The 27342-nt window shown below is 43.5% G+C and overlaps 2 protein-coding genes across 2 annotated transcripts in view; one reads left to right on the plus strand and one right to left on the minus strand.

Annotated features, from left to right (window-relative positions):
• Positions 1-619: 619 nt before the first annotated feature.
• Positions 620-27232, plus strand: LOC144608437 (tubulin beta-4B chain-like). Its single transcript, XM_078426202.1, has 4 exons — positions 620-693; positions 13201-13309; positions 21176-21286; positions 26175-27232. Exons 1-4 carry the CDS (start codon positions 637-639, stop codon positions 27230-27232), a joined length of 1335 nt encoding a protein of 444 aa, XP_078282328.1. The 5' UTR covers positions 620-636.
• LOC144608440 (ciliary microtubule inner protein 2A-like) overlaps positions 14281-27342 on the minus strand; it is a 46528-nt gene continuing 33466 nt past the window's right edge. The window contains exon 7 of the mRNA XM_078426212.1: positions 14281-14335. Coding sequence (XP_078282338.1) covers positions 14289-14335 — 47 coding nt within the window. The 3' untranslated portion in view covers positions 14281-14288. The remainder of the gene's footprint in view (positions 14336-27342) is intronic.

Below are 27342 nucleotides of genomic sequence, written 5' to 3' on the forward strand. Positions count from 1 at the left end.
CCTAACTCAAATCAGAAACAAAGAAATGCAGGTGTGGGTTCATACACATAAAGACACAAAGTGCTGGAGTAAAGTGCTCAGCGGGACAGGCAGCATCTCTGGAGAGAAGGAATGGGTGACGTTGTGGTCGAGACCTTTAAGACCGAGAGGGCAGGAGGGACAAAGAAGGTGATAGAGGTGTGTTTGGAGAGGACAGAGCCATGCTGTGAGAGGAGCCAGTGGCTGGGTGATGCAGGGGTGCGGTGGGGGCGCGCTCCCGGGGCCGGGTGATGCAGGGGTGCGCGCTGCCGCGGCCCGGGCGATGCAGGGATACGATGCGGGCGCGCTCCCGCGGCCCCAGGGCGCGCGCATTGTTTGAAGGCGCGGCGGTTGCCGGGCGCTGTGTGACGCCACCCGGCGCAGTGTGACGTCACAGGGCGCAGTGTGACGCGACTGCGCATGCCCGTCGCCAGGCAACGCGCACTCAAACGCAAGCAACGCCCAGAGCCGGAGCGCCGGCCAATGGCGAGGCGTTGTGGGTGAGTGGCAGTGCGGCGGGCCAATGGCGCTGAGGGGGCGGTGACGCGAGCTGATATAACGGGCGCGGCGGGCGTTGGGCGCTCATTGCGCGACCGCTCGCTGCTCGCTCCACTCGCCATGCGGGAGATCGTGCACCTGCAGGCCGGCCAGTGCGGCAACCAGATCGGGGCCAAGGTGTGTAGCCCCGGCCGCCTCAGCCTTAGCGGCACTACAGCACGTGGTAATGGCGCGGCCCCGGCGCCCGGGACACTCCTGTGTCTGAGGCGGCCGCCGAGGCGGGCACGCCCCGAGCCCCAGACCGTTAGGCGCGGCCCTGCCGCCTGTACGCGCTGCCGACGCCGCCCGGAATCGTTTGAAAAGGCGGCGAATGCGCGGGCCCTGCCCCGCGATGGGGTTGTCCCGGGGGGTTAGAGCAGGGTCCCCGCCGACTGAGAGATGGGGGTCCCGCCGGCTGAGGGAGGGGAGGTCCCGCCGGCTGAGGGGTCCCCTCTGGGGCCAGCAACAAGCGGCTACCAACTCGCGGCATTCACTCGGACCGAAGATAGACACAACAAGCTGGAGTAACTCAGCAGGACAGACAGCAGCTCGCACACAACATATCGTTTCGGGTCGAGACCCTTCAGACTGAAAGTCACGGGAAAGGGAAACGAGAGATAGACGATGATGTATAGAGGTATCCAACAATGAAAGACATGCATTAGGGTTGGGGTCACTGGGACCATTGCCCCGCTCCTTGCAGCGGGGCATCGTTTACACTACAAATAGTATTTAACTACCGTGGGAAAAACCTGCCGGTTTTCGTGCCTAGGCATGTCTGTCATCAGCAACTTACCCGGTCCCTTCATGCTAAGTAGTAGGTTGCATTTATACAGAAGCACAAGGTTTTGAAAGCGTTTAACAGGAGTATGAGCATATCAAACTTTGTTACTAAACCTTTGCAAAAGAGGAAGCCGTCGGAGAGAATCAGTGCGTTGTACAATAGGTCTTGATGTGCACTTGTGTTGACTCGGTGCTATCTCATCACGTTATCCTGCCAACCAAACTAAGGCACAGACACATACCCCATATTTGGATGAGGGGATTGAAGGCTCTGTAGTCAGGTTTGCGGATGATATGAAGATAGGTGGAGGGACAGGCGGTGTAGAGAATGCAGGGACTGCAGAAGGACTTGGGCAAGTTGGGAGTGTGGGCAAAGAAGTGGCAAATGGAATATAGTGTAGCAAAATGTGGAGTCATGCATTTTGGTAGTTGGAATAAAGGTGTAGCCAATTTTCTAAATGGGGTGAGAATCCAGAAATCGGAGATGCAAAGTGACTTGGGAGTGCAGGTGCAGAGTCAGTAGTAAGGAAGGCAACACAATGCTAGCATTTATTTCAAGAGGGCTCGAATACAAAAACAGGGATGTAATGCTGAGGCTCTACTAGGTGCTGGCCAGGCTGCATTTGGAATATTTTGAGCACCATACCTGAGGAAAGATGTGCTGGGGAGGGTCCAGAGAAGGTTTACAAGAATGATCCCAGGTATGAGTCGGTTAACATAAGATGGGCTTTTGACGGCACTGGGCCTGTACTCGCTGGAGTTTAGAAGGTTGAGGGGGGGCCTCATTGAAATTAACGAATAGTGAAATGCTTGGATAGAGTGGATGTGGACAGGATGCTTCCACCAGTGGGAGAATCGGGGACCAGAGGCCACAGCCTCAGAATTAAAGGATGTTCCTTGGATAAGATGAGGAATTTCTTTAGCCAGAGGGTGGTGAATTTGTGGAATTCTTTGCCACCGAAGGCGGTGAAGTTCAAGTCAATGAATATATTTAAGGCAGAGATAGATAGATTCTTGATTAGTTCGGGGATTATGGGGAGAAGGCAGGAGAATGGGGTGAGAAGGGAGAGAAAGATCAGCCACGATTGAATGGTGGAGTAGACGATGGGCTGAATGGCCTAATTCTGCTCCTATCACTTATGACATTCACGTTCCCAGAACTGGTTCAACTTCACACCTTCATCTGATGAATGCACTGGAGGTTTTTGTATCCAGTATGTTGCCCACCCCGTTGGGGGTTAAGGAGCACCACGATGAAAAAAAGTACGTACGTCGCCCAGTAAAATGCATAAGATCATAAACGATAAGAGGAGAATTGGGCCATTCCACCTGATAAGCAGAAGAATTTTGGATGAGTGCATAATGTTGTCAGGAGGAACATGGGGAACTGATCCCAAGTGATGGGATTGTCAACATGGATGAGGGATTCAGCAATAAATAAAGCTTTTTCTTCCTTTGAATATTTGTGACATGGTTATAAATTTTAATTTCTGAATGCCATTTTCTACAAATATTCCATGTGAATCAAAACGAGAGGTGATTGGTTCGGAATCTTTTTTATTTATTTAAACAACCATTTACTGAGTGGAGATGTAACAATGATGCATGGAGATTCAATTACAAAATGATTTTTTTCATTTTATTTTTGAGCTAGTCTATGCGTTAAGTTTACACAGGTTTTTTTCCAGGCTGGGATTATTTACGTCCCACGTGATGAGAAATGATACGTGTGGAGAAGATTGTGAGTGTAACTGCTTCCAGTTTACATGCAGCTCGACAACGTCACCTCCATCTATTCTGTTTCCTCTCCCTTTTTGCACTACCGTTTGTATTTGTGCATGGTACGATTACCATTTTGGATGGAGTGATCTGGATAGCACACAAAACAAAGATTTTCACCATCTCGGTAAATGTGACAATATTATACCAACAGCGTTTGAGTGTTTAAATTAGACCCCAACAAGACCAACTGGAAAGGAATTTATAGTGACACTAATGGTTGGGGGGAACTGGAGATTATTGAAATCACGACCTGTTTTGACATTGAGATCTGAGGAATGATGGAAGGAGGCCAGTTTTTGAAGGATAAGCTGAGCAAAAGAGTGATAGAGTATGTCGGTGGTACTGATGGGGTTTACGTATAGACTGAGAATGGGTTCAATGTTTAAGAAGTTAAAGGTGGCTTGGTGCTACATGTGACCTGAGCAAGCACACATTAATATTTAGCATTACTCTGAGGGCAGCATTTCCCGTTGTCTGATATGAAACTCTCAGGGTTCACTGTGTAGTTGCATGAAGAAATGGCAGCAACTTTAACATTTCTGTGGCTGCTTAGTTTACTATGGGAATCAGAGTTGCTGTCAGAGGCGCGATGCTCCTGTGCTGGCAGAAGGGTTATTCAGTCTGCTGCAACTAAAGAACACGTGCAAATTGACTAAAGCATTTATGAACTTGTATTACTGCAAAATATCCTGCAGATGCTGTGCTTTCTGATGTGATCTAATTGATCTTTTAATAACATGTCACAATTACTTTGTAAATTGTCTGACGTAATTCTAAAGTTACAAATTTGTTTTGCTTTACATATTTCAAACTGCATTGGATTTTTAAATGTTTTGATTTGCGTTTTAATATTCTATCTTTTATTTTAATTTTGTATGTATTCAAATCTTTCATGATTTATCTGTTAAATATGAGATGTGATTTCTCTTTGTGATTTGATGTGAGACTCTTGTGATTTCCTGCTCAACCATTGGGAAGGCACCACACTTGTACAAGTGACTCTGAGCTGGCCGGCTGCTCTTGGAACAGACAAAGTACAGTGTCTTTGTGAATGGCTCGCCTCCGGGAAGATGGGATCCACTGATTAGATCACACACCATGGACAGCGTCAAATTATAACAAAGATGACAAGTTCTGCAAACTTATTTCGTTTCTAGGAAATGTTATTGTTGATAGTGTGTGACAAGGTTGGTTGTTTAAATCAGAAATCTCTACAAATTCATGTTGATGGAATTGTGATGGAGGAAAGATTTAGATGTACATATACAGACTCATTCAAACCTTTACATGGGAACGCAATGCAACCAAGGGAAGGCGGATGGAAGATAGACACAAAATGCTGGAGTAACCCAGCGGGTCAGGCAGCATCTCTGGAGAACATGGATACGTGACGTTTCACAGGGTGCTGGAGTAACTCAATGGGTCAGGCAGCATCTCTGGAGAGAAGGAATGGGTGATGTTTCACAGAGTGCTGGATTAACTCAGCTGGTCAGGCAGCATCTCTGGAGAGAAGGAATGGGTAACGTTTCAGGTCGAGACCTGAAGAAGTCTGATGGAATGCTGGTTCACAGGAGAAAGAATGTTATGTTTCAAGTGTACACAGTTTGCCCCTTCATCCAGGGCTGGCATTGTACCCCAGCAAGTGTTAGTGTTGTGAGGAGAACAGCGCAGACTCGTCCAAATACAATTGCACCCTAGTGTTAGCACAGGATGGCAAAACTTGATTTTATTGCCTTAAATAAAACATTCAGAATTTGCTCAGTGAGATGCAGATTTTTTTTCTTCATTAGAAGAAAATGCCCACTAAAAGGTTGGTGAGATTTGGAACTCTCTTTCAAAGTTTGTGAAAATGGAATTTGAAATATTGAAGAGGTCATTCCTAAGTTTTGGCAGAACAGAACGGGGGGATTGATGCCCATGTTGGATGTTATTGAACCCAGGCAGGCATTGAGAAAAGACATTCTGGCCTTCCATCACAGTGAGGAGGTGACTGGAGGAGACTCAATGTGATGGATGTTTCTTTTTTTGTTTTTGTGTTGGTTTGTGGTTGTGTGTGTAATTGCTTATTTTATTGCTCTTATTGTTGGACTGTGCGTGACGAAATCTCGTCCAAAAGACTTGTTTTTTTTGGATGACAACAAAGGTAATTCTGATTCTGACTGTAAAGAAAACATCTCCCACTGGCAGCTGAATGACGCCAATGACCTCCTTATGCCCCGTGCTGTGGAACTGACCTATCTACAGCACCATTTGCTCCAGCTTTTAAAGCCAATGTTGCCTCTGTTTAACTGAACTACCAGAGACCGTAGTGCTTGGGAAAAGTGCTGCTGACACACATCCAGGTGCTGCCTGCCAGGTGCTCCCGGGCCGCGGGTCCCCACTGAGCACGAATAATGTTACGTCTCTGTGGAACAAAGGAAAAATCATCATCACGGAAAATGTTTTGGGACAAGTCCAGCTCTGCGCTCAAGTCATTTGCTGTGGGAGTTGGTGATCCTCCACCTCATGTTAAGCCTTTGGTTCTGAATGATTTAGAGATGGGGCCTGTTTACTAATAAGGTATTAGAATTCACTTTGACAGATTATTATTTTTGAAATGGAGACCTTAAAGGGATTGGCAGCTAAAATCCTGTGAGGAGTAAAATGTAAGTGATCAATTGGCTAAGATGGTTAAGAACAAACTGTAAATGCACACTAGCTATGTGGTATGGTGGTACAACAGTTAGTGGTGTTGCCTCTAACTGCAGTGACCCAGATTTGTTCCCAATCATGGGTGCTGCCTGTCTGGAGTTTGCAGGTTGTCCCTGTGGTGTGGGTGTTCATCAGCTGTGTGCTAGAAGTTAATTAGCTGCTGCAAATTAGTCCTAGTGTAGGTAATTGACAGAAAGATTCAAAGAAGGGAGTTGATGAACGTGTAAGGGAGAATATGTTTTAGGACTACAAGGATAAAGGGACAAATTGGATTGTTCTGATAGAAGCCAGCATGGACATGAAGGGCCAAATGGTCTGCTGTGCTGCAATAAGGAAGAAACATTTTAATCAAAGTTGGTTGAATGTGTCACAGGTTATGTCAGAAACCATCCACACACAGCTTGGCTGGTCCTCTGAATAATTGGAGAAGTGGTGTAAATGGTTTGAAGATATATTCAATAAATAATGTCATAAGGTCATGATGTAAGTGTGATTCTAATAGTTACATATTCCACAGACATCGAGTGACTTTTGGGACACAACTTATTTTACAAATAGTCTGTTTCTTGTTTTAACAGATCATCCTCACTTGAATGCACTAGACGTATTTTATTGATGGGGTGATCAATGGGCATCTTTATTAAAATGTTGTCAAATGTTGCCTTTCTTGGGGCAGTTGAGTATTTTTCATACATCCACACTTTTTGCATAAATTATTCCTTTATTTTTATTTTATTTTAAAAATCCTGATCAAGACTTTCAAATGAGAAAATCTACCACATTCTTGACAATATCATGTTTTGCAATTATTGTTTTTTGATCAACGTATGAAAAAAGGGAGTGGTTCTCCCTGTTTAAGGTCAACAAGCCTCACCTGGGAGTGTACTCCACTGGTGTGCCCTTTTAAACAACATTACAACGACGTGAATTAGAAATTAATGACATAGCAGGAGCCCATTTGAACTGTTGTGTCCATGCAGATCAAAACGGGAGCAGAGGTTAATGTTCACAATTGAGCAATAGTCTTGCAGGTTACGCTTGTCCAGGTGATCAGGAAGGTACTTCCGAAATGTGATAAGTGTTCCCCCTTCAGTTCTGTCCCCATGAGGTCCAGATCCCAGCCATTCAATTGCCAGCTAACAATGGGGCAAGTCACCCTTCATTAAACATCGGTTCAGTGCCAGTGATAGTCAATGTACAAACTCCTCAATCAATGGAATGATCAAAGTGGATTTCAGAAGTAATTAATTGTTGATTTGTATTTACAGTATCACAAACAAAGAGTGCAATGCAAGATGACACTACTAAACATGCCATTTAATATTTGTACATATGCTCTTTTATTTTCCTGGAGGAGGGTATTACATTGGGCTATTTAAACTAAAGCATCTTTACATAATATTTAATTCACCGTCTTGATGAGATAGTGTCTCATGAGTTGAGATGTGGTTCCCATTACTTGATGGAGATATCAGACATCTTGATCAGTGCCACGTGATCTGGATGGTCACCATGATGTGTACACATTTTCAGATATTACAACGGCCAGGTCCCTCTGCAGATACTATATTGTGGTAATTGTTTGATGCTGATCTTGTACCAAGCTCACCAGATGCTTACCTGCGAAGGTGAACAAAGATGAATGTGATTGGGCCTGGACGAAGCTAAACGTTTACCCCATCAAAGTCTTAAACATGAGCTGGTGTCTCATCAAGTTGTAGAACAGACAAACCATGTATGTGCTTGTGAAGTACCTGGAAAGTATTTGAGGCAACTGTGCCACTCTTTACAGCATTCCAGAGGGATCACCTATCCATGTTCCCAGATGCTGCCTGACCTGCTGAACTACTCCAGCACTCTGTCTTTTGTAAACCAACACCTACGGATCTTTGTTTCTACATTCCAAAGTGGTTGTTCCCTTCCTGGTTTCCAATCTTCTTCTATCTTTCCATGACACTTTCCCCATACAATCGCAGTGCGTACAACACCTGCACTTTTACCATGTCCTTTCCTACTGTCCTGGGATGCCATGGTCTTCCAAATGTAGCAGTGATTTATTTCAACTTCCAATATTGTGCATTGCAATTCCGTTTAATCTCTATTCAATTCCCACTCTGACCGACCAGTCTGGGCTCTGCACGATTCCAGTCAGGCCCAATGCAAGTTTGGGGAACATATGAACGTATTGCAGCTTTTTGGACAATATCTAATTCAACAATTTCAGATAATGTGCTTTTGCTGTTGCTATCAGAACTGATCAATTCTACTGTACGGGTATCATGTAATATGAACTTTATTTTTCCTGCCCATAGACACTGCCTGGTTTGCTGGTGATTTGTGGAACTCTCCTGTAGCTGCCGGCTCTCACATTTACAACTTTCATAGGTCGCCTTGTTCTCATGCCCTCTCACGGACTTCATGAATCTATTAATACAACAGCTCATTAATAGTGGCTTATTCTCTGTCCTGAACATCCCTCTTGTCATCCATTCTGCAACTTTAAACCAACTGATTTTCTTACTTCCTTGGTTCTATCAAAGTGTCTTTGACCTGAAACCTTTTCTTTTGCTGATGCTACCTGACCTACTGAGCATTTCTGGCATTTTCCTTTCTACTTATGTATGTATTAAATTATAGTTAAATTGTACCCACCTTTGTTTTGTATCTTTTTATATTCTTGTCTAACAAAAATTCAGCCATCTTAATTTTTAAAGATCCAATGTTCTGAGCTGAAGGGTGTCAGAGGCCCGCACCAATAAACAGCTTCACCTGACAGAGAATGTGAGTGGGTGTTTGGCTGCCTCTGCCACATGCTGGGTGGATACAGCACGACGTGCTGGTAATGAATATCTGATAACATTACTCACAATGCTGCAAACTTGAATTGCTTTCTTTCAGTAAGGAATGATCTTTGCAACATCTTCAACAGCAGTCCAGGTGTGTGAAGCTGACTGTTGTGCAGGAGTCTGTTTGCTGAAATAGCTGTGTTTGCAGTGGAGAATGAGCCACTGATGGAGCATGTCTTCAATCTTACCTCATTGTCTATCACACAGCTGGAGCTGGGGGTTGATGTAATAATTCAGGTTGCATTATATTATTCTTCATCAGTATGTAGATCCCAATGTAGTCCAGTGTCTGAATTTGGCTTCCTGGCGGAGTGGGAAATTCAGGGCTCCGACAGAGACTTGATGCATTCCTTTATGTCAGAAGGAATCAATTACTTTGATCTGTTTTAGAACAAATTTCAAGGATTGGCTTTGAAGTGGCCAATGAATATTTTTGCACAGAGTAACCAGTTTGTTCACAGCCAATGGCGTTACCCCTGTGCAAAAGCAATTCTGCTCAGCTTCTCAGGTGAGAGTGATTTTTATCTCGAGCTCAGGTGATGCATCGGGCTTCCTTGGTGCAGGGACACTGCAAATCCACAAGTGACAATGCCAGAACGTGGGGGGGTATGGTGATCTGTAAGTGGCCAACTATGGAGGCTGGAGAATTCAATTTTCTATAAACAATCTTTTGTTTCAGTTTTAATTCAGCGGAAAATGGAGAACTTATTTGATCTAGCAAATGGTTGTAAGAATAGTTGGGTTGTCAGAATATTCACAATGTTGCTTTCAAACGTAAGAAAAAGAGAGCTGAAAAACCGGGTAAGGTGCAACCATGAAGAAGCAAAGGGAAGGGGTCAATGGTACTATTCTCCCAGTCTGAGGAGGCTTTAAGGCAAGATGATACTATGAGGGTAGCAAAAGGAACTCCAGATTTGATCAGCATATTCAATAAAGAATGTTAAAAGTCAGTTTACAGGGGTATTCCTGTGCGTGGGTGGCCAATATGTGGGGAACGTGCTGATTGGAAATAGAAGTGATTTATATTGATTCCTCCATGAGCTGTTTGACTTGCCCCAATGTAGATTTGCAAAATGGAGCACCCTCCATTCACATGCTAGCATTTCAGTTAAAAATCTAATTGTAAAGCCTGTACCCATAAAACTCTGGAACTTTGAGATGACATTAAAAACCTAACTGATTTAGTTGGATTTAGAGAGTAAAAGCAGTCAGTCTACCCCACAGGTGACTCAGCAACACAGTTGACTCGAAGTGTTATTTGAAGCAGCAATTCTCTACAAATTGAGAGGGAGAAGGGAAAATCGGAAGTGTCGGTATTACAGTATAGCAAAGGGGATTACAGAGGCATGAGGCAGGAGCTGGCCAGAATTGACTGGAAGGAGGCCCTAGCAGGGAAGACGGTGGAACAGCAATGGCAGGTATTCCTGGGAATAATGCAGAAGTTGCAAGATCAATTTATCCCAAAGAGGAGGAAAGATTCCAAGGGGAGTAAGAGGCACCCGTGGCTGACATGGGAAGTCAAGGACAGCATAAATATAAAAGAGAAGTACAACAAAGCAAAGAAGAGTGGGAAGCCAGAGGATTGGGACTCTTTTAAAGAGCAACAGAAGATGACTAAGAAGGCAATACGGGGAGAAAAGATGAGGTACGAGGATAAACTAGCCAATAATATAAAGGAGGATAGTAAAAGCTTTTTTAGGTATGTAAAGAGGAAAAAAATAGTCAAGGCAAATGTGGGTCCCTTGAAGGCAGAAGCGAGGGGATTTATTATGGGGAACAAGGAAATGGCAGACGAGTTGAACCGGTACTTTGGATCTGTCTTCACTAAGGAAGATACAAGTAATCTCCCAGATGTTCTAGTGGCCAGAGATCCTAGGGTGACGGAGGAACTGAAGGAAATCCACATTAGGCAGGAAATGGTGTTGGGTAGACTGATGAGACTGAAGGCTGATAAATCCCCAGGGTCTGATGGTCTGCATCCCAGAGTACTTAAGGAGGTGGCGCTAGAAATTGTGGCTGCATTGGTGATCATTTTCCAATGTTCTATAGATTCAGGATCAGTTCCTGTGGATTGGAGGGTAGCTAATGTCCCACTTTTTAAGAAAGGAGGGAGAGAGAAAACTGGAAATTATAGGCCAGGTTAGTCTGACATCAGTGGTGGGGAAGATGCTGGAGTCAATTATAAAAGACGAAATTGCGGAGCATTTGGATAGTAGTAACAGGATTGTTCCGAGTCAGCATGGAGTTACGAAGGAGAAATCATGCTTGACTAATCTTCTGGAATTCTTTGAGAATGTAACTAGGAAAATTGACAGGGGAGAGCCGGCGGATGTGGTGTACCTTGACTTTCAGAACGCCTTTGACAAGGTTCCACATAGGAGATTAGTGGGCAAAATTAGAGCACATGGTATTGGAGGTAGGGTACTGACATGGATAGCAAATTGGTTGACAGACTGAAAGCAAAGAGTGGGGATAAATGGGTCCCTTTCAGAATGGCAGGTAGTGACTATCGGGGTACCGCAAGGCTCGGTGCTGGGACTGCAGCTATTTACAATTTACATTAATGACTTGGATGAAGGGATTAAAAGTACCATTAGCAAATTTGCAGATGATACAAAGCTGGGTGGTAGTGTGAACTGTGAGGAAGATGCTATGAGGTTGCAGGGTGACTTGGACAGGTTGTGTGAGTGGGCGGATGCATGGCAGATGCAGTTTAATGTGGATAAGTGTGAGGTTATCCACTTTGGTGGTAAGAATAGGAAGGCAGAGTATTATCTGAATGGTGTCAAGTTAGGAAAAGGGGACGTACAACGGGATCTGGGTGTCCTAGTGCATCAGCCACTGAAAGGAAGCATGCAGGTACAGTAGGCAGTGAAGAAAGCCAATGGAATGTTGGCCTTCATAACAAGAGGAGTTGAGTATAGGAGCAAAGAGGTTCTTCTGCAGTTGTACAGGGCCCTAGTGAGACCGCACCTGGAGTACTGTGTGCAGTTTTGGTCTCCAAATTTGAGGAAGGATATTCCTTCTATTGAGGGCCTGCAGCGTAGGTTTACTAGGTTAATTCCCGGAATGGCGGGACTATCATATGTTGAAAGACTGGAGCGACTAGGCTTGTATATACTGGAATTTAGAAGGATGAGAGGAGATCTTATCGAAACATATAAGATTATTAAGGGGTTGGACACGTTAGAGGCAGGAAACATGTTCCCAATGTTGGGGGAGTCCAGAACAAGGGGCCACAGTTTAAGAATAAGGGGTAGGCCATTTAGAACTGAGATGAGGAAAAACTTTTTCAGTCAGAGAGTTGTGAATCTGTGGAATTCTCTGCCTCAGAGGGCAGTGGAGGCCAGTTCTCTGAATGCATTCAAGAGAGAGCTAGATAGAGCTCTTAAGGATAGCGGAGTCAGGGGGTATGGGGAGAAGGCAGGAATGGGGTACTGATTGAGAATGATCAGCCATGATCACATTGAATGGCGATGCTGGCTCGAAGGGCCGAATGGCCTCCTCCTGCACCTATTGTCTATAATATTTGTGTATGTATTCTCACTGGACATCTTTTGAAATAAATTAACCTCTTTATAACCTCTTTATAAATAACAATTCCCGCAGAGTGATTATTTGACTGACTAGCCCATAATCATCAGCCAATCATCATTCTCACTGAAGGCTGAAAGGCGATTGCTAAAGCAGCTTAAGGTAACTGTATACAGAATGTTGACCGCAGAGCTCCCACAACCATATCCATGTGTTGCAATGACTGGTCAACAGCTGACCATCTTCCCCTGTTCCATTAGGTTCTTTGGTCCTCAGTTGTACTGAGGTGGGGAACAGATGGCCCATAACGTGGGCAGATTGCTGGAGAGTAAATGAGAAGAGACTCCCACGTGTGTCATAGAATCACGCAGCATGAAAACGGGCCCTTCGGCCCACTGAATCCATGCTTCATCACAGATCCATCCACACAAAGTATACTCTGACCCATTCATTCAAGTGGAATTTTATCATTTACCCTTGGAGAGAAAGTGAGCTTTTAGTTGCTCTTGCCTGTTATTGCAAAGGTGAGAACATTGTTGTACATTGTTACTTGCTGAATGTTTAATGAAGTTGGTTTTGATGAAGAAAGCTTTTTGATCTTTATCTTTCCCAATTCCATGTTTATTCTAAAAAAGCAATTTGCTTAAGGAGTCCAGCATTCTGGTCTCAATCCCCCAATCAGAAATTCTGGCTGGAGAAGGCAATACTTGGTGGTATACTCACCAAACTGTATCTCCACCACATATAATACTTATTGGTATACTCACCAAACTATCTCCACCACATTTAGCATAAGCTGCATTAGTTGGTCTTAGAAAGTTGAAGAATATTCAGATTGTTTCATTCGTTCAAAAGTGGGTCTGTTACGAATGTACTACTTTAAGAGTAAAATTGCTTGGGTCTGGAATGAAAGTACATTAATGATGGTGCCCATGCATACTAGATCTAGCCTTCTTAAACGTGTAGTAGTTATTTATATTTGTTAATGTTGACTTTATGCTTTTTTTAGTTCTGGGAAGTTATCAGTGATGAGCACGGCATCGACCCAACTGGAACCTACCACGGAGACAGTGATCTCCAGCTGGAGAGGATTAATGTCTATTATAATGAGGCGACAGGTATTCATTGGCATCTTTTACACACTTTAGGTTGTATAATATCAATAAGAATGACGATTACTCCCAATATCACATCCAATGATCAATCCCACAGTTTTAAAATTCTATGTCTGAAGTTTTTTTAATTTTCTTTTGCCAATGGCAAATTTGATCAATTGTGTCCCATGACAAAGGTGCAAACCTTGTTCTTTGGGACAACGAGGGGTAATTGCCTGAGGACCCCCTGGCTTGTGGATTGTATCAAACTGCCACAAACTTCACAAGGATTATTGTTAGCACTTGATTTGAAAAGATATGCCAGGTATTAAAATCTCTTCTCTTGCCAAAACAGTTCCATATCACAGGAACGTTTTTGTAATTAGTGCACATTGGGAAATGATAAATGTTGATAACTTGCTTAATTGTCTGTTTATATGGATACACAAACCACCGCAGACCCCGTCCAGGGTCAGACGGGTGTGAAGAGGTGAATCCACCATGTTGACAAGGTGAATACTATGGGGACATTTTGCTGCTTTCTAACTGCTGATTGGTCTTCACCTGCCCAACCCCACACCCATCTGGTGTGCAGGGAAATAAAATACTGAGTGGTGTCTACTTCAATCCCCCTCGGGTCTATTTGAGGCTTTCATTACAGGATAGGTTTGCTATGAAGCAACCTGTACCTACTACACACAATACAATCAGCACTGAGACATGTGTGATTTTGACATCCACTTACCTGGGAAGCTCATTGCAGCTTCATATTTAGAGACTTGGGCTTCCACTCCCTGCTCCATGGTCCCAGATCAATAGAACTCTAGCTGTGACTTAGTCCAATCTTTAGTAACTCTTTGCCTCCTCACTGTAGTGTGCATGTTGTCCAACACCCGACACCATTGCCACCTTGAAGTTTGGGCCACAAGTGTAGGGAATTCACCTCAAGACTGCATATTCTAAAACTATAGAAATGTGATTACCTATTTACACAGCTTCCACTTCAGGCACGAGGCTCTGAGAATTCATAAATGCCGAGAATCTGTAACCCTAAACAGATATGTTAGTGTTCACAGATACCTGGAAAAACAGAAAAGATTATAAATTCTCTGCAGGTTAGGCAACATTTAAGGGGAGAAAAACACAATTAATGTTTCAGATAAATGACCTATAATGAGATATAAGAAACTTATATCAAAGTCAAAGATGTGTTAAGTTGTTGGGGGGGGTTGTAAGAATATAGGAACATCTGTGATAGCATGTGACACTAGATTTAGATTTGTGTATTATTAGTTTATGGTGCAATGAAATTCCCTCTTCACATAAAACTCACAAAGTAAACAGTATATATACAGTAATGATAAGTGCCCCGACCGCGGGAGAACAAGGAAGGGAAGAAGATTGGACGTTTGTTTGGCCTTCCATCACTGAGGAATGTGGGGGAGTCGCTGTGGTGGGTTTTCATGTTAAAAATTTATTTGGGTGTCTTGCTCTTTATTGGTATGACTGTATGGCAATCTGGATTTCACTGTACCTTAATTGATACATGTGACAATAAACGCTTTGAAACCCTTGATTGAGGGTTGTGTTGTTTTCCTAACATCAGGCCAGAAGATTCCCGATCTCCTTCATAGAACATAGAACCGTACGGCACAAAACAGGCCCTTTGGCCCACAGTGCCTATGCTGAACATGATGCTAAGCTAATCTCTGCCTGCACATGATCCTTGTGCCTCCATCCCCTACATGCCAGCACTGCTTTGTTTCATCATTGTTAATGCGGCCAACCACAACTATTGTCAGTGAAATTACAGATCAAGGTTGTAATTGGCCACACAGTTATGGTATTTAGATCCCTCATAATGTTGAATTCCTCTCAACCTGTCAAATTTCATGACCTTAAGAAGAATTACAGCTTCCCCAGTCTATTTGTGCAACTGAAATCTGCCTTCCTGGCTCCATTCTACCTCAACATAGCCTGCACCATAGCTGGGGCCTTCACTCCCTTTCGTGCATTGACCAGAACTGGACATAATACTCTACTGCCAAAACTGCATGAGATTGAAGGTAATGTCTTTACTTTTTATACATGGCCTCCTTGCTCTTTATTCTTACATTCTCACTCTGGAGCTGGAGGACTTTGCCGAGTTGAAGTTCTGACCTTAAGCCACTCAGAATCACAAGAGTCTTCTCAGAAAGATGACATCTCCGTGGAAGCAGACATTTTATTGCTTGGCTTTAAAAAAAATTGCCAAACCATGTTCCTTTGGTTTTAGTGGCACATTCATTATATGAATAGGATGATGATTCTGCATGTGCACCATCATCCTTGGCTGAGCTGCTTGTGTCTGACAGACATTCAAACCTACTGTCTTGCAGGCTGAAATAAAAGCCTTGGCTGCTATTCTGGCAGGACAAAGGTGACCATATGATTACAGAATGGGAAATCACAATTGTGAGCACAGAAGCTGCTTGGATTTCAATTCATTGCCAATTTTAAGATCTTTAGGAGCTTTGATTTTGAGGAAACAAGTGAGGTTGTGATCATCATTATACTTTGCAAAGCTCCTGGTGTTGGAAACACTGCCAATTGGGAATCCATAGTTTTTTGCAACAACTTAAAAAGACAAGCTTTGTTCATATGGATTGAAATATCCAGCATGGAAACAGGCCCTTCGGCTGACCAAGTCCATGCCGACCGACCTTTGATCACCAATTCACACTAGTTCCATGTTATCCCACTTTCACATCTACTCTCTACACATTACAGGGGCCAATTAACCTTCAATCTTGCACTTCTTTGGGATGTCGGAGAAAACCAGACCAACTGGAGGAAACCCACGCAGTCACACGGAGAATTTACAAACTTCACACGCACAGACAGACAGTAGCCGATATCATGATCGAGCCTGGGTCTCTGGCGTACTGATATAATAATAATAATAATATGATTGATAAATGCTGGGAGGAGCTTTTGCAAGTAAGCAAGGAATCTCCAAATATACAAAAGTAGTAGCAGGTCTCCTTTTTGAAAAGGAACTGAAGCAGAGGAAGGAGATTATGTTAACACAAACCACGATATGAAGAGATGCCAAAAGGAGCTAGGAGCTTAGATGGTCAATTTCAAGGCAACCATTTTCCGTAAAATCAAGCAGTGCCAAAAAGTTCAATGACCCCTTTTGGTTAAACTAGATCACTCACGCCATTTAAAACATTTCTGAGTTTTATTTTCTGCCTATGGGTTTTGGTGGTTTGATGTTGCTCCTGAGAAGGCAGTAATGGCCTGCCTTCATCTCCTGGAGCCCATGTGGTGAAGCCAGCCACTGTGTATGAGCTTGCCAGCTCCTGGATTTTGACCTTGCCATTTTGAAGGAAGTGAGAATCGTGCAAACGGATGCTTTAGGAGTTGGTGAACATCCCACAATATTGTTTTTATTGTTCTTCTCATGAGCGGTGTGCAGGAGAGTGAAGTATTGTGCTACCAAGATTGCTGCATCACACTGCCATACTCACAGGGTGCTAAAGGGTGGTTCAATATCAGGTTTCCGCAATGTTGGAAGCGAGAGAAAGTGGTGTGTTGTGTTGCTGCAAACCTGCCATGCACACAATGAAGGTTCCAGGTGTGGATGCTGCTTTTTAATAAAAAATCCTTGATGAGTTGCTGGAAATGGTCTTTGCCTGACATTTGGGAAGTGTGATTGTTACTGATATCCTACATATCAATCCAAGCCTAAATGTCATGATTCTTTTGCATGTAGCCATGGATTGTTTCATTACTTAAAGAATTGCCAATTGCACTGAATTGTGTGCAGTCCTTAGTAGTTGGCTGTACGACAGTCATTGATGAAGCAGCCACATATGGTTCAACCCTGAATACCACTGTGAGGAATCCTTCATCAACCATTTAGAGTGAGACCATTGATCTTCAGTGAGAACCTTCTTTCTCAGACAAGTTATGCCACCGCCTTGTATTGTGATGCTTTGTGACTTCAGTTTTTCTATAAACTTTTAGTCACACATCTGCACATTCTTAATGCCAAAGACAACCATTCTTACATTATATTTAGAATTCAGCTCCTCTTACATCACATGGCAACCTCATTACAGGTAATCCATGCTTGAGGGTGAGAGGTGTGTTGCTGCACTCCTTGTCCATCTACATTCCAAGCCACCTTTGATGATCACATTACTGGCGAATGGGTGCCACTTGGTTGTTGATTCCTTCCATCATTTTCCTAATGTAAAGTCTGGTTAGATTTGTCCTTATAGTGCACAGGGTATATCTGCCAATAGGAATCAGTGTCACTGGAGCCACAAGAATAACGTGGCGGTAACTGTTGTTTGTTCAGGAGCCTCGGCCTCAGTATCCTGGCCTGTGATTGCAGCATCTGATCCATTCCCTGAATGGATGGAGGTTGACATAAGTCACGGCAGGAATCTCAGGATGTTCACTGGATCTTTCTGGTTGCATGTCGTAACAAATAAAGTTGCCTTTTTATATCGCCACCATTGAGGCAATATCTCAGCCCTTCTGGAACTTTGTACCACAAACTAAATGACGTTCACCAGATAGAACCTAGCCAGGATTCTGTACAGCTCAAGTAGAACGCCTTCCCCTTTGTATTTCAACTTTATGTATATATCTTTGATCACAAATAAAGTTTATTTTGAAATTTAAAAAGACTAGAGAAATCATGTATATTGAATGCTGAGAATGTATTGAGAATTTTTGTGATGTACTTTTAAACTCATGTCAAGAGATCAGGTTCTTTTATATTTGTATATATGTTTTATTACAAAATAAACTTTATTTTTTTAATTAAAAAATTACCAACTAATCAATAGCACCTTTTCTGCAATGCTTTACGATCACGATGTGTAGTACTACACCCTCCTGGATTACTTTTGTAATCTTTAATATCTTTGCCAAACACATTTCTATCAAACAGGAGAGAAACCACAAGTTCTTTGCACTCTGAGAGCTGGCTGGAACAGTTCTGTCGTTAAACTGAGGTGTGATTTACCCCCCCCCCCCCCCCCACACAGGTGGTACATTTTTCCAGAAACCTAAAAATGGGAATGGCCCATTCAAATCCTTTAAATTAGATCATGTATGATTTGTGAATCAACTTCTGCCTTGATTCTATATCGCTTACTATCCCAACCCAACAAAAATCTGTCCGTTCCAATTGGACTCTATCATGTTTCCACTACCGATGCCAGGCTAACTCCTCTATAATTTCCTGTTTTCTCTCTGGTCTATTAACTACCCTAAAACTGGTTGGAACTGACCCAGAGTTTACAGATTGACCTCCAAGGGACCACTTCCTGAGATACATTGGGATGCAGACTATCAGGTCCTGCGGATATATCCAGCCAGATTCCCTCCCACCATTCCCTTCCTGAAACTGATTTCCATTTGTCATTTCCCTCATTAAACGCTTCTCCTTCACTCCCTGCCCACTGTTCCTGAGAGTTATCTGTATCTTCCATTTTGAAGACAGGACCAAAGAATGAATTTAATTGGTCAGCCATTCCCTTCTTCCCCATTATAAAATCTCCCTGTTCCTGACTATAAGGGAGTTACTTTTGTCTTCACTCATCTTTTTTTCTTCACATATCTATACAAGCTTTTGGTCTCTGCTGAATTCCAAACTGCTCCCAATCCTTGGGTGTGCTACCTTTTCTGACCTTTTTATATTTCTCCTCTTTAGGATTAACTAACATTAATTTATTTTGAAATGCATGGTTGAACCACTTTTCCTGATTTATTTCTTGCACTGAACAGGAATGAGCAACTGTTGTAATTCATCCTTGTACTCTTTCAATGTTTGTTATTGCCTATCCATTGTCAAAATTTTAAGTAGTGTTTCCAGATCTATGACAGCCAATTCAACATCATGTCCTCACTGTTTATATAGATTCTGGTCGACTCTTACCCAGCATCTTAAAGCAGATTTCCTCATGATAAGCACCGCCTCTTCCACGCATCCCACACGGACTGCTTTCTGGCTGATCTCTTGACATCTAAAAGTACATCACAAATGCACAAACTTCCTCAAACTCAATTGCAACAAATCTGAAATCATTATCATTGGTCCAAAAATGCTCACCAAATCCACCCAAAACTTCATCCTCAACATTGATGGTCTCCCAGTATCCACCTCACCTCACATCCGGAATCTTGGAATCATCCTTGATCAAACCCTCTCCTTCGACAAACACATCAAACACATCACAAAGACAGCCTTCTTCCACCTCAAAAACATTGCCCGTCTCCGTCCATCCCTCTCCTCCACAGCTGCAGAAACCCTCATCCACGCCTTCATCACCTCCCGTCTGGACTACTGCAACAGCCTCCTCTATGGCGCACCCTCAAAAATCATCAATAAACTTCAATACATTCAAAACTCCGCTGCCCGTCTACTCACACACACCTCGATCCGTGACCATATCACCCCCGTCCTTTATAAACTCCACTGGCTCCCCATCCCCCAGAGAATCCAGTACAAAATCCTCCTCATAACCTACAAAGCCCTCCATAACCTGGCCCCATCCTACCTGACCGACCTCCTCCACAGGCACACTCCCACCTGCACCCTCCGCTCTGCCGCTGCCAATCTCCTATCCCCCCACATCCGGACTAAACTCAGATCCTGGGGGGACAGGGCTTTCTCCATCGCTGCTCCCACCCTATGGAACTCACTACCCCAAACCGTTAGAGACTCCCCCACACTCACCACATTCAAAACATCGCTGAAGTCTCACCTGTTCAGTACTGCCTTCAACCACTGAAGGTCACCTCACCTTCTGTCTCCTTTCTCTGTTCATTTATTTATTTACTTATTTATCTATTTATTCATTTCCCCTATGTTCTCAAAATCTCTGTAAAGCGTCTTTGAGTATATGAAAAGCGCTATATAAATAAAATGTATTATTATTATTATTATAAATTCCTCCACTCTGGGCATGGGGATGTAGCCGATCATTCTGGATTCTCATTTGCAGCCACAGAATCACCTGCAGTCCCCCTTGCGAAGGAATCCCCTATCATTAGAGCTCTCCCAGTTTATTTCCTCCTTGCCTGTACAACAGAGGCACCTGGTGGCTGATAAACATGGCTGATGTCATTTAGTTTAGAGATACAGCACGGAAACAGGCCGTTCAGCCCAGCGAGTCCGTGCCAACCAGCGATCCCCACACACTAACACTATCCTACACACACGGGACAATTTACAATTATACCAAGCCAATTAATCTACAAACCTGTACGTCCTTGGAGTGTGGGAGGAAACTGGAGCACCCGGAGAAAACCTACGCAGGTCACGGGGAGAACGTACAAAATTGGGAATGTAATGTTCCCGAGGGAGTCCTCCCCCCACCCATCCCCACCTATAGTTAGATAGTTAGTGGTTGATGTGTGTAATGGGAAGAGCTGGTTATTCCTAGAATGCCCAGAGGTGTGTGCTCCTGGGGCTGTCTGCTCCAAGTTCCCCTGTGTTGCTCCAGAGTAGCATTACATGCAGAATGTGACTCTCGTGCACCTTGTCCCCCGGTTAGGGAATAGGGTCACCCATGCCCAGGTGTGCATCAGGGGCACCTGTGCCCAGGTGTGCATCAACATTAATCAATGTTCCTTTGATCTAGAACCTCAAACTTCCACCTTGCACTTTCAGTGCCCAACTCTAGGGCTCGCTGATAGTCACTGCATAGACATCACCCTCACACAGCCATCCCTCAGATGCTCTCCGCAGGAATGCTCTGTATGGGAATAAATCTGTTTTTTTGATGGAATTGCAAAAAGTGAGGAATTTTGGTTGAATGTCCTGTAACAAGTTTCTCGGCTGCTATGGGCTTTGAGGGGTCATTGACATGCATTCTGTTGGAACAGGTGGTAAATATGTGCCTCGCGCTGTCCTCATGGATTTGGAACCTGGCACTATGGACTCTGTTCGCTCTGGACCCTTTGGACAGATTTTCCGACCTGATAACTTTGTGTTTGGTAAGTAGATTATGTGAGGCAAAAAGGGACTCACATTTGCTTTGCCTCTTTGACATCTTTTACCTTACAGCGAACTTCATGATAAACATTTACTGGGATACTGGGGACAATCTTTACAGAAGGTGTGGGGCCGTTTCCATACACGTGGTTGGGCATTTGGTTTAACGTTTCAGTGCAGTTTAAGAGAAGGAGGAACAGTGTATCCCCACTGCCCTCGGGACAGGCTTCAATGCTGACCTTGGTTGCCTTCCATGTGGGGTTTAGAAACATAGAAAATAGGTGCAGGAGTAGGCCATTCGGCCCTTCGAGCCTGCACCGCCATTCAATATGATCATGGCTGATCATCCAGCTCAGTAACCTGTACCTGCCTTCTCTCCATACCCCCTGATCCCTTTAGCCATAAGGGCCACATCTAACTCCCTCTTAAATATAGCCAATGAACTGGCCTCAACTACCTTCTGTGGCTGAGAATTCCACAGACTCACCACTCTCTGTGTGAAGAAATGTTTTCTCATCTCGGTCCTAAAAGACTTCCCCCTTATCCTTAAGCTGTGACCCCTGGTTCTGGACTTCCCCAACATCGGGAACAATCTTCCCGCATCTAGCCTCTCCAACCCCTTAAGAATTTTATATGTTTCAATAAGATCCCCCCTCAGTCTTCTAAATTCTAGCGAGTATAAGCCTAGTCTATCCAGTCTTTCTTCATATGAAAGTCCTGCCATCCCAGGGATCAATCTAGTGAACCTCTGTACTCCCTCTAAGGCTAGAATGTCTTTCCTCAGATTAGGAGACCAAAACTGTACACAATACTCCAGGTGCGGACTCACCAAGGCCCTGTACAACTGCAGCAGAACCTCCCTGCTCCTATACTCAAATCCTCTTGCTATGAATGCCAACATACCATTCGCTTTCTTCACTGCCTGCTGCACCTGCACACTTGCTTTCAATGACTGGTGCACCATGACACCCAGGTCACGTTGCATCTCCCCTTTTCCTAATTGGCCACTATTCAGGTAATACTCTGCTTTCCTGTTCTTGCCGCCAAAGTGGATAACCTCACATTTATCCACATTATATTGCACCTGCCATGCATTTGCCCACACTCCTAATCTATCCAAGTCACTCTGCAGCCTCTTAGCATCCTCCTCGCAGCTAACACTGCCACCCAGCTTCGTGTCATCCGCAACCTTAGAGATGTTGCATTCAATTCCCTCGTCCAAATCATTAATATATATTGTAAATAACTGGGGTCCCAGCACTGAGCCTTGCGGGTACCCCACTAGTCACTGCCTGCCATTCCGAAAATTCTTACTCTTTGATTCCTGTCCGCCAACCAATTCTCTATCCACCTCAACACTGAACCCCCAATACCGTGTGCTTTAAGTTTGTACCCCAATCTCCTATGTGGGACCTTGTCGAAGGCCTTCTGAAAGTCCAGATATAATACATCGACTGGTTCTCCCTTATCCACTCTACTAGTTACATCCTCGAAAAATTCTATAAGATTCGTCAGGCATGATTTGTCTTTCATAAATCCATGCTGACTTTGTCCGATGATTTCACCACTTTCCAAATGTGATGCTATCACATCTTTAATAACTGACTCTAGCATTTTCCCCACTACCGATGTTAGGCTAACTGGTCTATAATTACCCGTTTTTTCTCTCTCCCTCCCTTTTTAAAAAGTGGGGTTATATTAGCTACCCTCCAATCCTCAGGAACTACTCCAGAATCTAAAGAGTTTTGAAAAATTATCACTAATGCATCCACTATTTCTGAAGCTACTTCTTTAAGCACTCTGGGATGCAGCCTATCTGGCCCTGGGGATTTATCGGCCTTTAATCCATTTAATTTAACACCACTTCCCGACTAAACTGGATTACCCTCAGTTCCTCCATCTCATTAGATCCCCGGTCCCCTGCTATTTCCGGCAGATTGTTTAAGTCTTCCCTAGTGAAGACAGAACCAAAGTAGTTGTTCAATTGGTCTGCCATCTCCTTGTTCCCTATGATTAATTCACCTGTTTCCGACTGCAAGGGACCTACATTTGTCTTAACTAGTCTTTTTCTCTTCACATATCTATAAAAGCTTTTGCAGTCAGTTTTTATGTTCCCTGACAGTTTTCTCTCATAATCTATTTTCCCTTTCCTAATTAAGCCCTTTGTCCTCCTCTGCTGGACTCTGAATTTCTCCCAGTCCTCTGGTATGATACTTTTTCTGGCTAATTTATATGCTTCATCTTTTGTTTTAATACTATCCTTGATTTCCCTTGTTAGCCACGGATGCACTACCTTTCCTGGTTTGTTCTTTTGCCAAACTGGGATGAACAATTGTTGTAGTTCATCCATGCAATCTTTAAATGCCTTCCATTGCATGTCCACCGTCAACCCTTTAAGTATAAATTGCCAGTCTATCTTGGACAATTCACGTCTCATACCCTCAAAGTTACCTTTCTTTAAGTTCAGAACACTTGTTTCTGAATTGACTTTGTCACTCTCCATCCTAATGAAGAACTCCACCATATTATGGTCACTTTTGCCCAAGGGGCCTCGCACAACAAGACTGCTAACTAACCCTTCCTCATTACTCAATACCCAGTCTAGAATGGCATGCTCTCTCGTTGGTTCCTCGACATGTTGGTTTAGAAAACCATCTTGCAAACATTCCAAGAAATCCTCTTCCTCAGCACCCCTGCCAATTTGGTTCACCCAATCTATATGTAGATTGAAGTCACCCATTATAACTGCTGCACCTTTAGTGCACGCATTTCTAATTTCCTGTTTGATGCCATCCCCAACCGCACTACTGCTGTTAGGTGGCCTGTACACAACTCCCACTAGCGTTTTCTGCCCCTTAGTGTTTCGCAGCTCTACCCATATCGATTCCACATCCTCCGAGCTAATGTCCTTCCTTTCCACTGCGTTAATCTCCTCTCTAACCAGCAACGCTACCCCACCTCCTTTTCCTTTCTGTCTATCCCGCCTGAATATAGAATATCCCTGGATGTTGAGCTCCCAGCCTTGGTCACCCTGGAGCCACGTCTCCGTAATCCCAACTACATCATAATCATTAACAACTATCTCCACATTTAATTCATCCACCTTATTACGTATACTCCTTGCATTGAGACACAAAGTCTTCAGGCTTGTTTTTATGACACTCTTGCCCCTTATATAATTATTTTGCAAAGTGGTCCTTTTTGATTTTTGCCCTGGATTTATCTGCCTGCCACTTTTACTTTTCACCTTGTTACCTATTGTTTCCTCACACATCCCAAACACGTGCTGGTTGGTAGGTTTATTGGCCATTGTAAATTGCCCCTTGTGTAGGTAGGCGGTGGTAACTTCAGGAGCGGGGCTGTTAATGGGCATGTATGACAAACTAGTTCACAGAACAGGTGGGGAGATGAGATTATGGGATCGCTTGGAGAGCTGGTATAGATTCGATGGGCTGAAAAGCTTCATGTGCTATCAAGAAACATGAATTAACAGCTTGGTTAAAAGTTCAACCCACCAATATACAGTATGAATTTTCAGCTAATGTTATTTTAATACCATTGAATTGAAGACTGGGCAGGAAATTTAGGACTTAGTATCAATCCCCTGCTGAACTGAATTATACTGAAATATTTCCTGTCCTTGTTTGGTCATTGTATAAGAAGTGCACTAAATCACAGACTGCAATAAATCTCAACCAACCACGTACAAACCTTCTCAATCTTGGTTCCTTGTTCCGTTTTACTGGCCATTCTTTAGTTTGTTCTGTCAAAGGAAGGTTGGAAATGCACTCAGATATGTAATTTGTGGTGCTAATTGGATACTGGTCCTTCTTCAATGAAAACAACTTCCTGTTATCTCAAGGCCTGAGAAAAAGAAGACTGCTTTAGCCTCTTACATTATTTTTTGTTGAGTTTAGAGATACAATGCGGAAACAAGCCCTTTGGCCCACCGAGTCTGCACCAACCAGCGATCGCCGCACATTAACACTATCCTACATACACGAGGGACAATTTACACTTATACTAAGCCAATTAACCTACGAATCTGTATGTGGGAGGAAACTCAAGATCACGGAGAAAACCCGCTCAGTCACGGGGAGAACGTACAAACTGTATAGCCAGCACCCTTAGTCAGGATCACCCGTAGCCGGGTCTCAGCAACTCTACCGCTGCACTACTGCCAACCATGCTTGTATTCATAATTATTTCAAGATAGATGCCTCATATTTAACCACATACAAGTCTATTGCCAGTTTACAATTATTGCCATGCCAGAATCTGAGCTGCCCTGAAGTTGATATTGTTTTCGTTTCTTCAAGATAACTACCCGTACAAAAAGGTTGAAATATTGAAAAATAGTATCAGAATAGTACCAGAAGTTGCACTCCTGTTTATAGAATCCAAAGGTATAAAATGACTCAATTTGGCTCACAATGTCACAGCTAGTAACAGCTGTTTTTGAAGAACATGACTGGTTTAAAAGTGACATGCTAGCTATTTTACCTGAGTTCTGAAATATATGAGCTCTAAGTAATATATGGTTGACTTTCATTTTAATTTGTAAATTTCCCATTAAACGAACCCTGCAGTTTTGTTTATTTAAAAACACGTAAACCTGGACGGCAGGTTTATGGACATCTGTAAGATTACTCAGAGGTCCATTTGGGTCATTGATGAAGCAAAACTCATGCTGTCATTCATCCACCATTCAATTCGTGCCAGTCACAAATGCTCTCTTATCAATGACATTAGTAAGATCATACGGAGAGGCACCAGCTTTAAAAATGGTATCCTGGTAATGTTGCACTGCATTACCAAAGAACATAACCCAGCTTTAATGTTCTATTGCTTAGGAGTTGTAGGAATTGAATGTGTTCTCATTTCTTGCAGGTCAGAGTGGTGCCGGTAATAACTGGGCTAAAGGTCACTACACTGAAGGAGCTGAATTGGTTGACTCTGTTCTGGATGTGGTGAGGAAGGAGGCTGAGAGTTGTGATTGCCTCCAAGGCTTTCAACTTACCCACTCACTAGGTGGTGGTACTGGTGCTGGCATGGGTACACTCCTCATCAGTAAGATTCGAGAAGAATATCCTGATAGAATCATGAACACTTTTAGTATTGTGCCCTCACCTAAAGTATCAGACACTGTAGTAGAGCCTTATAATGCAACTCTATCTGTCCATCAGCTTGTAGAGAACACTGATGAAACTTACTGCATTGATAATGAGGCTCTTTATGACATCTGTTTCCGTACCCTTAAACTGACAACTCCTACTTATGGTGATTTAAACCACCTTGTGTCTGCTACCATGAGTGGCGTCACAACCTGTTTGAGATTCCCTGGGCAGCTCAATGCTGACTTGCGAAAACTAGCAGTAAACATGGTTCCCTTTCCCCGTCTGCACTTCTTTGTGCCAGGTTTCACTCCTTTGACCAGCCGTGGTAGCCAGCAGTACCGTGCCCTCACAGTACCTGAGCTTACCCAACAGATGTTTGATGCTAAGAACATGATGGCTGCCTGTGACCCTCGACATGGCCGTTACCTGACAGTTGCTGCTGTTTTCCGTGGCCGTATGTCTATGAAGGAGGTTGACGAACAGATGCTGAATGTACAGAATAAGAACAGTACCTATTTTGTGGAGTGGATTCCCAATAATGTTAAGACTGCTGTTTGTGACATCCCACCTCGAGGGCTCAAGATGTCTGCCACATTCATTGGCAACACAACAGCCATCCAAGAGCTGTTTAAGCGCATCTCTGAGCAGTTTACTGCCATGTTCAGAAGGAAAGCTTTCTTGCATTGGTACACTGGTGAGGGCATGGAAGAGACTGAATTTACTGAAGCTGAGAGTAACATGAATGACCTGGTGTCTGAGTATCAGCAATACCAGGATGCCACATCCGGAGAAGAGGCTGAAGAGGAAGAATTAGGCGGAGAAGAAAATTAAGATATATATTGTGCATTTTGTCTATTGCCATTCTGCACTTTTTTGTTTTCATATCAAATGCTACTTTTAAAAGGAATAAATTTAAATAATTGCAGTACAGTTTTGTTTGA

The sequence above is a fragment of the Rhinoraja longicauda genome, chromosome 31 (genome assembly GCF_053455715.1).
Source record: "Rhinoraja longicauda isolate Sanriku21f chromosome 31, sRhiLon1.1, whole genome shotgun sequence".
Taxonomy (NCBI): Eukaryota; Metazoa; Chordata; class Chondrichthyes; order Rajiformes; family Arhynchobatidae; genus Rhinoraja; species Rhinoraja longicauda.

Excerpts from the sequence above, each read along its gene's own strand:
- LOC144608437 (XM_078426202.1), top strand. The coding sequence starts at position 637 with ATGCGGGAGATCGTGCACCTGCAGGCCGGCCAGTGCGGCAACCAGATC. Across the intron at positions 694-13,200 it reads GCAACCAGATCGGGGCCAAG|TTCTGGGAAGTTATCAGTGA; the intron begins GTGTGTAGCCCC and ends TGCTTTTTTTAG. Across the intron at positions 13,310-21,175 it reads CTATTATAATGAGGCGACAG|GTGGTAAATATGTGCCTCGC; the intron begins GTATTCATTGGC and ends CTGTTGGAACAG.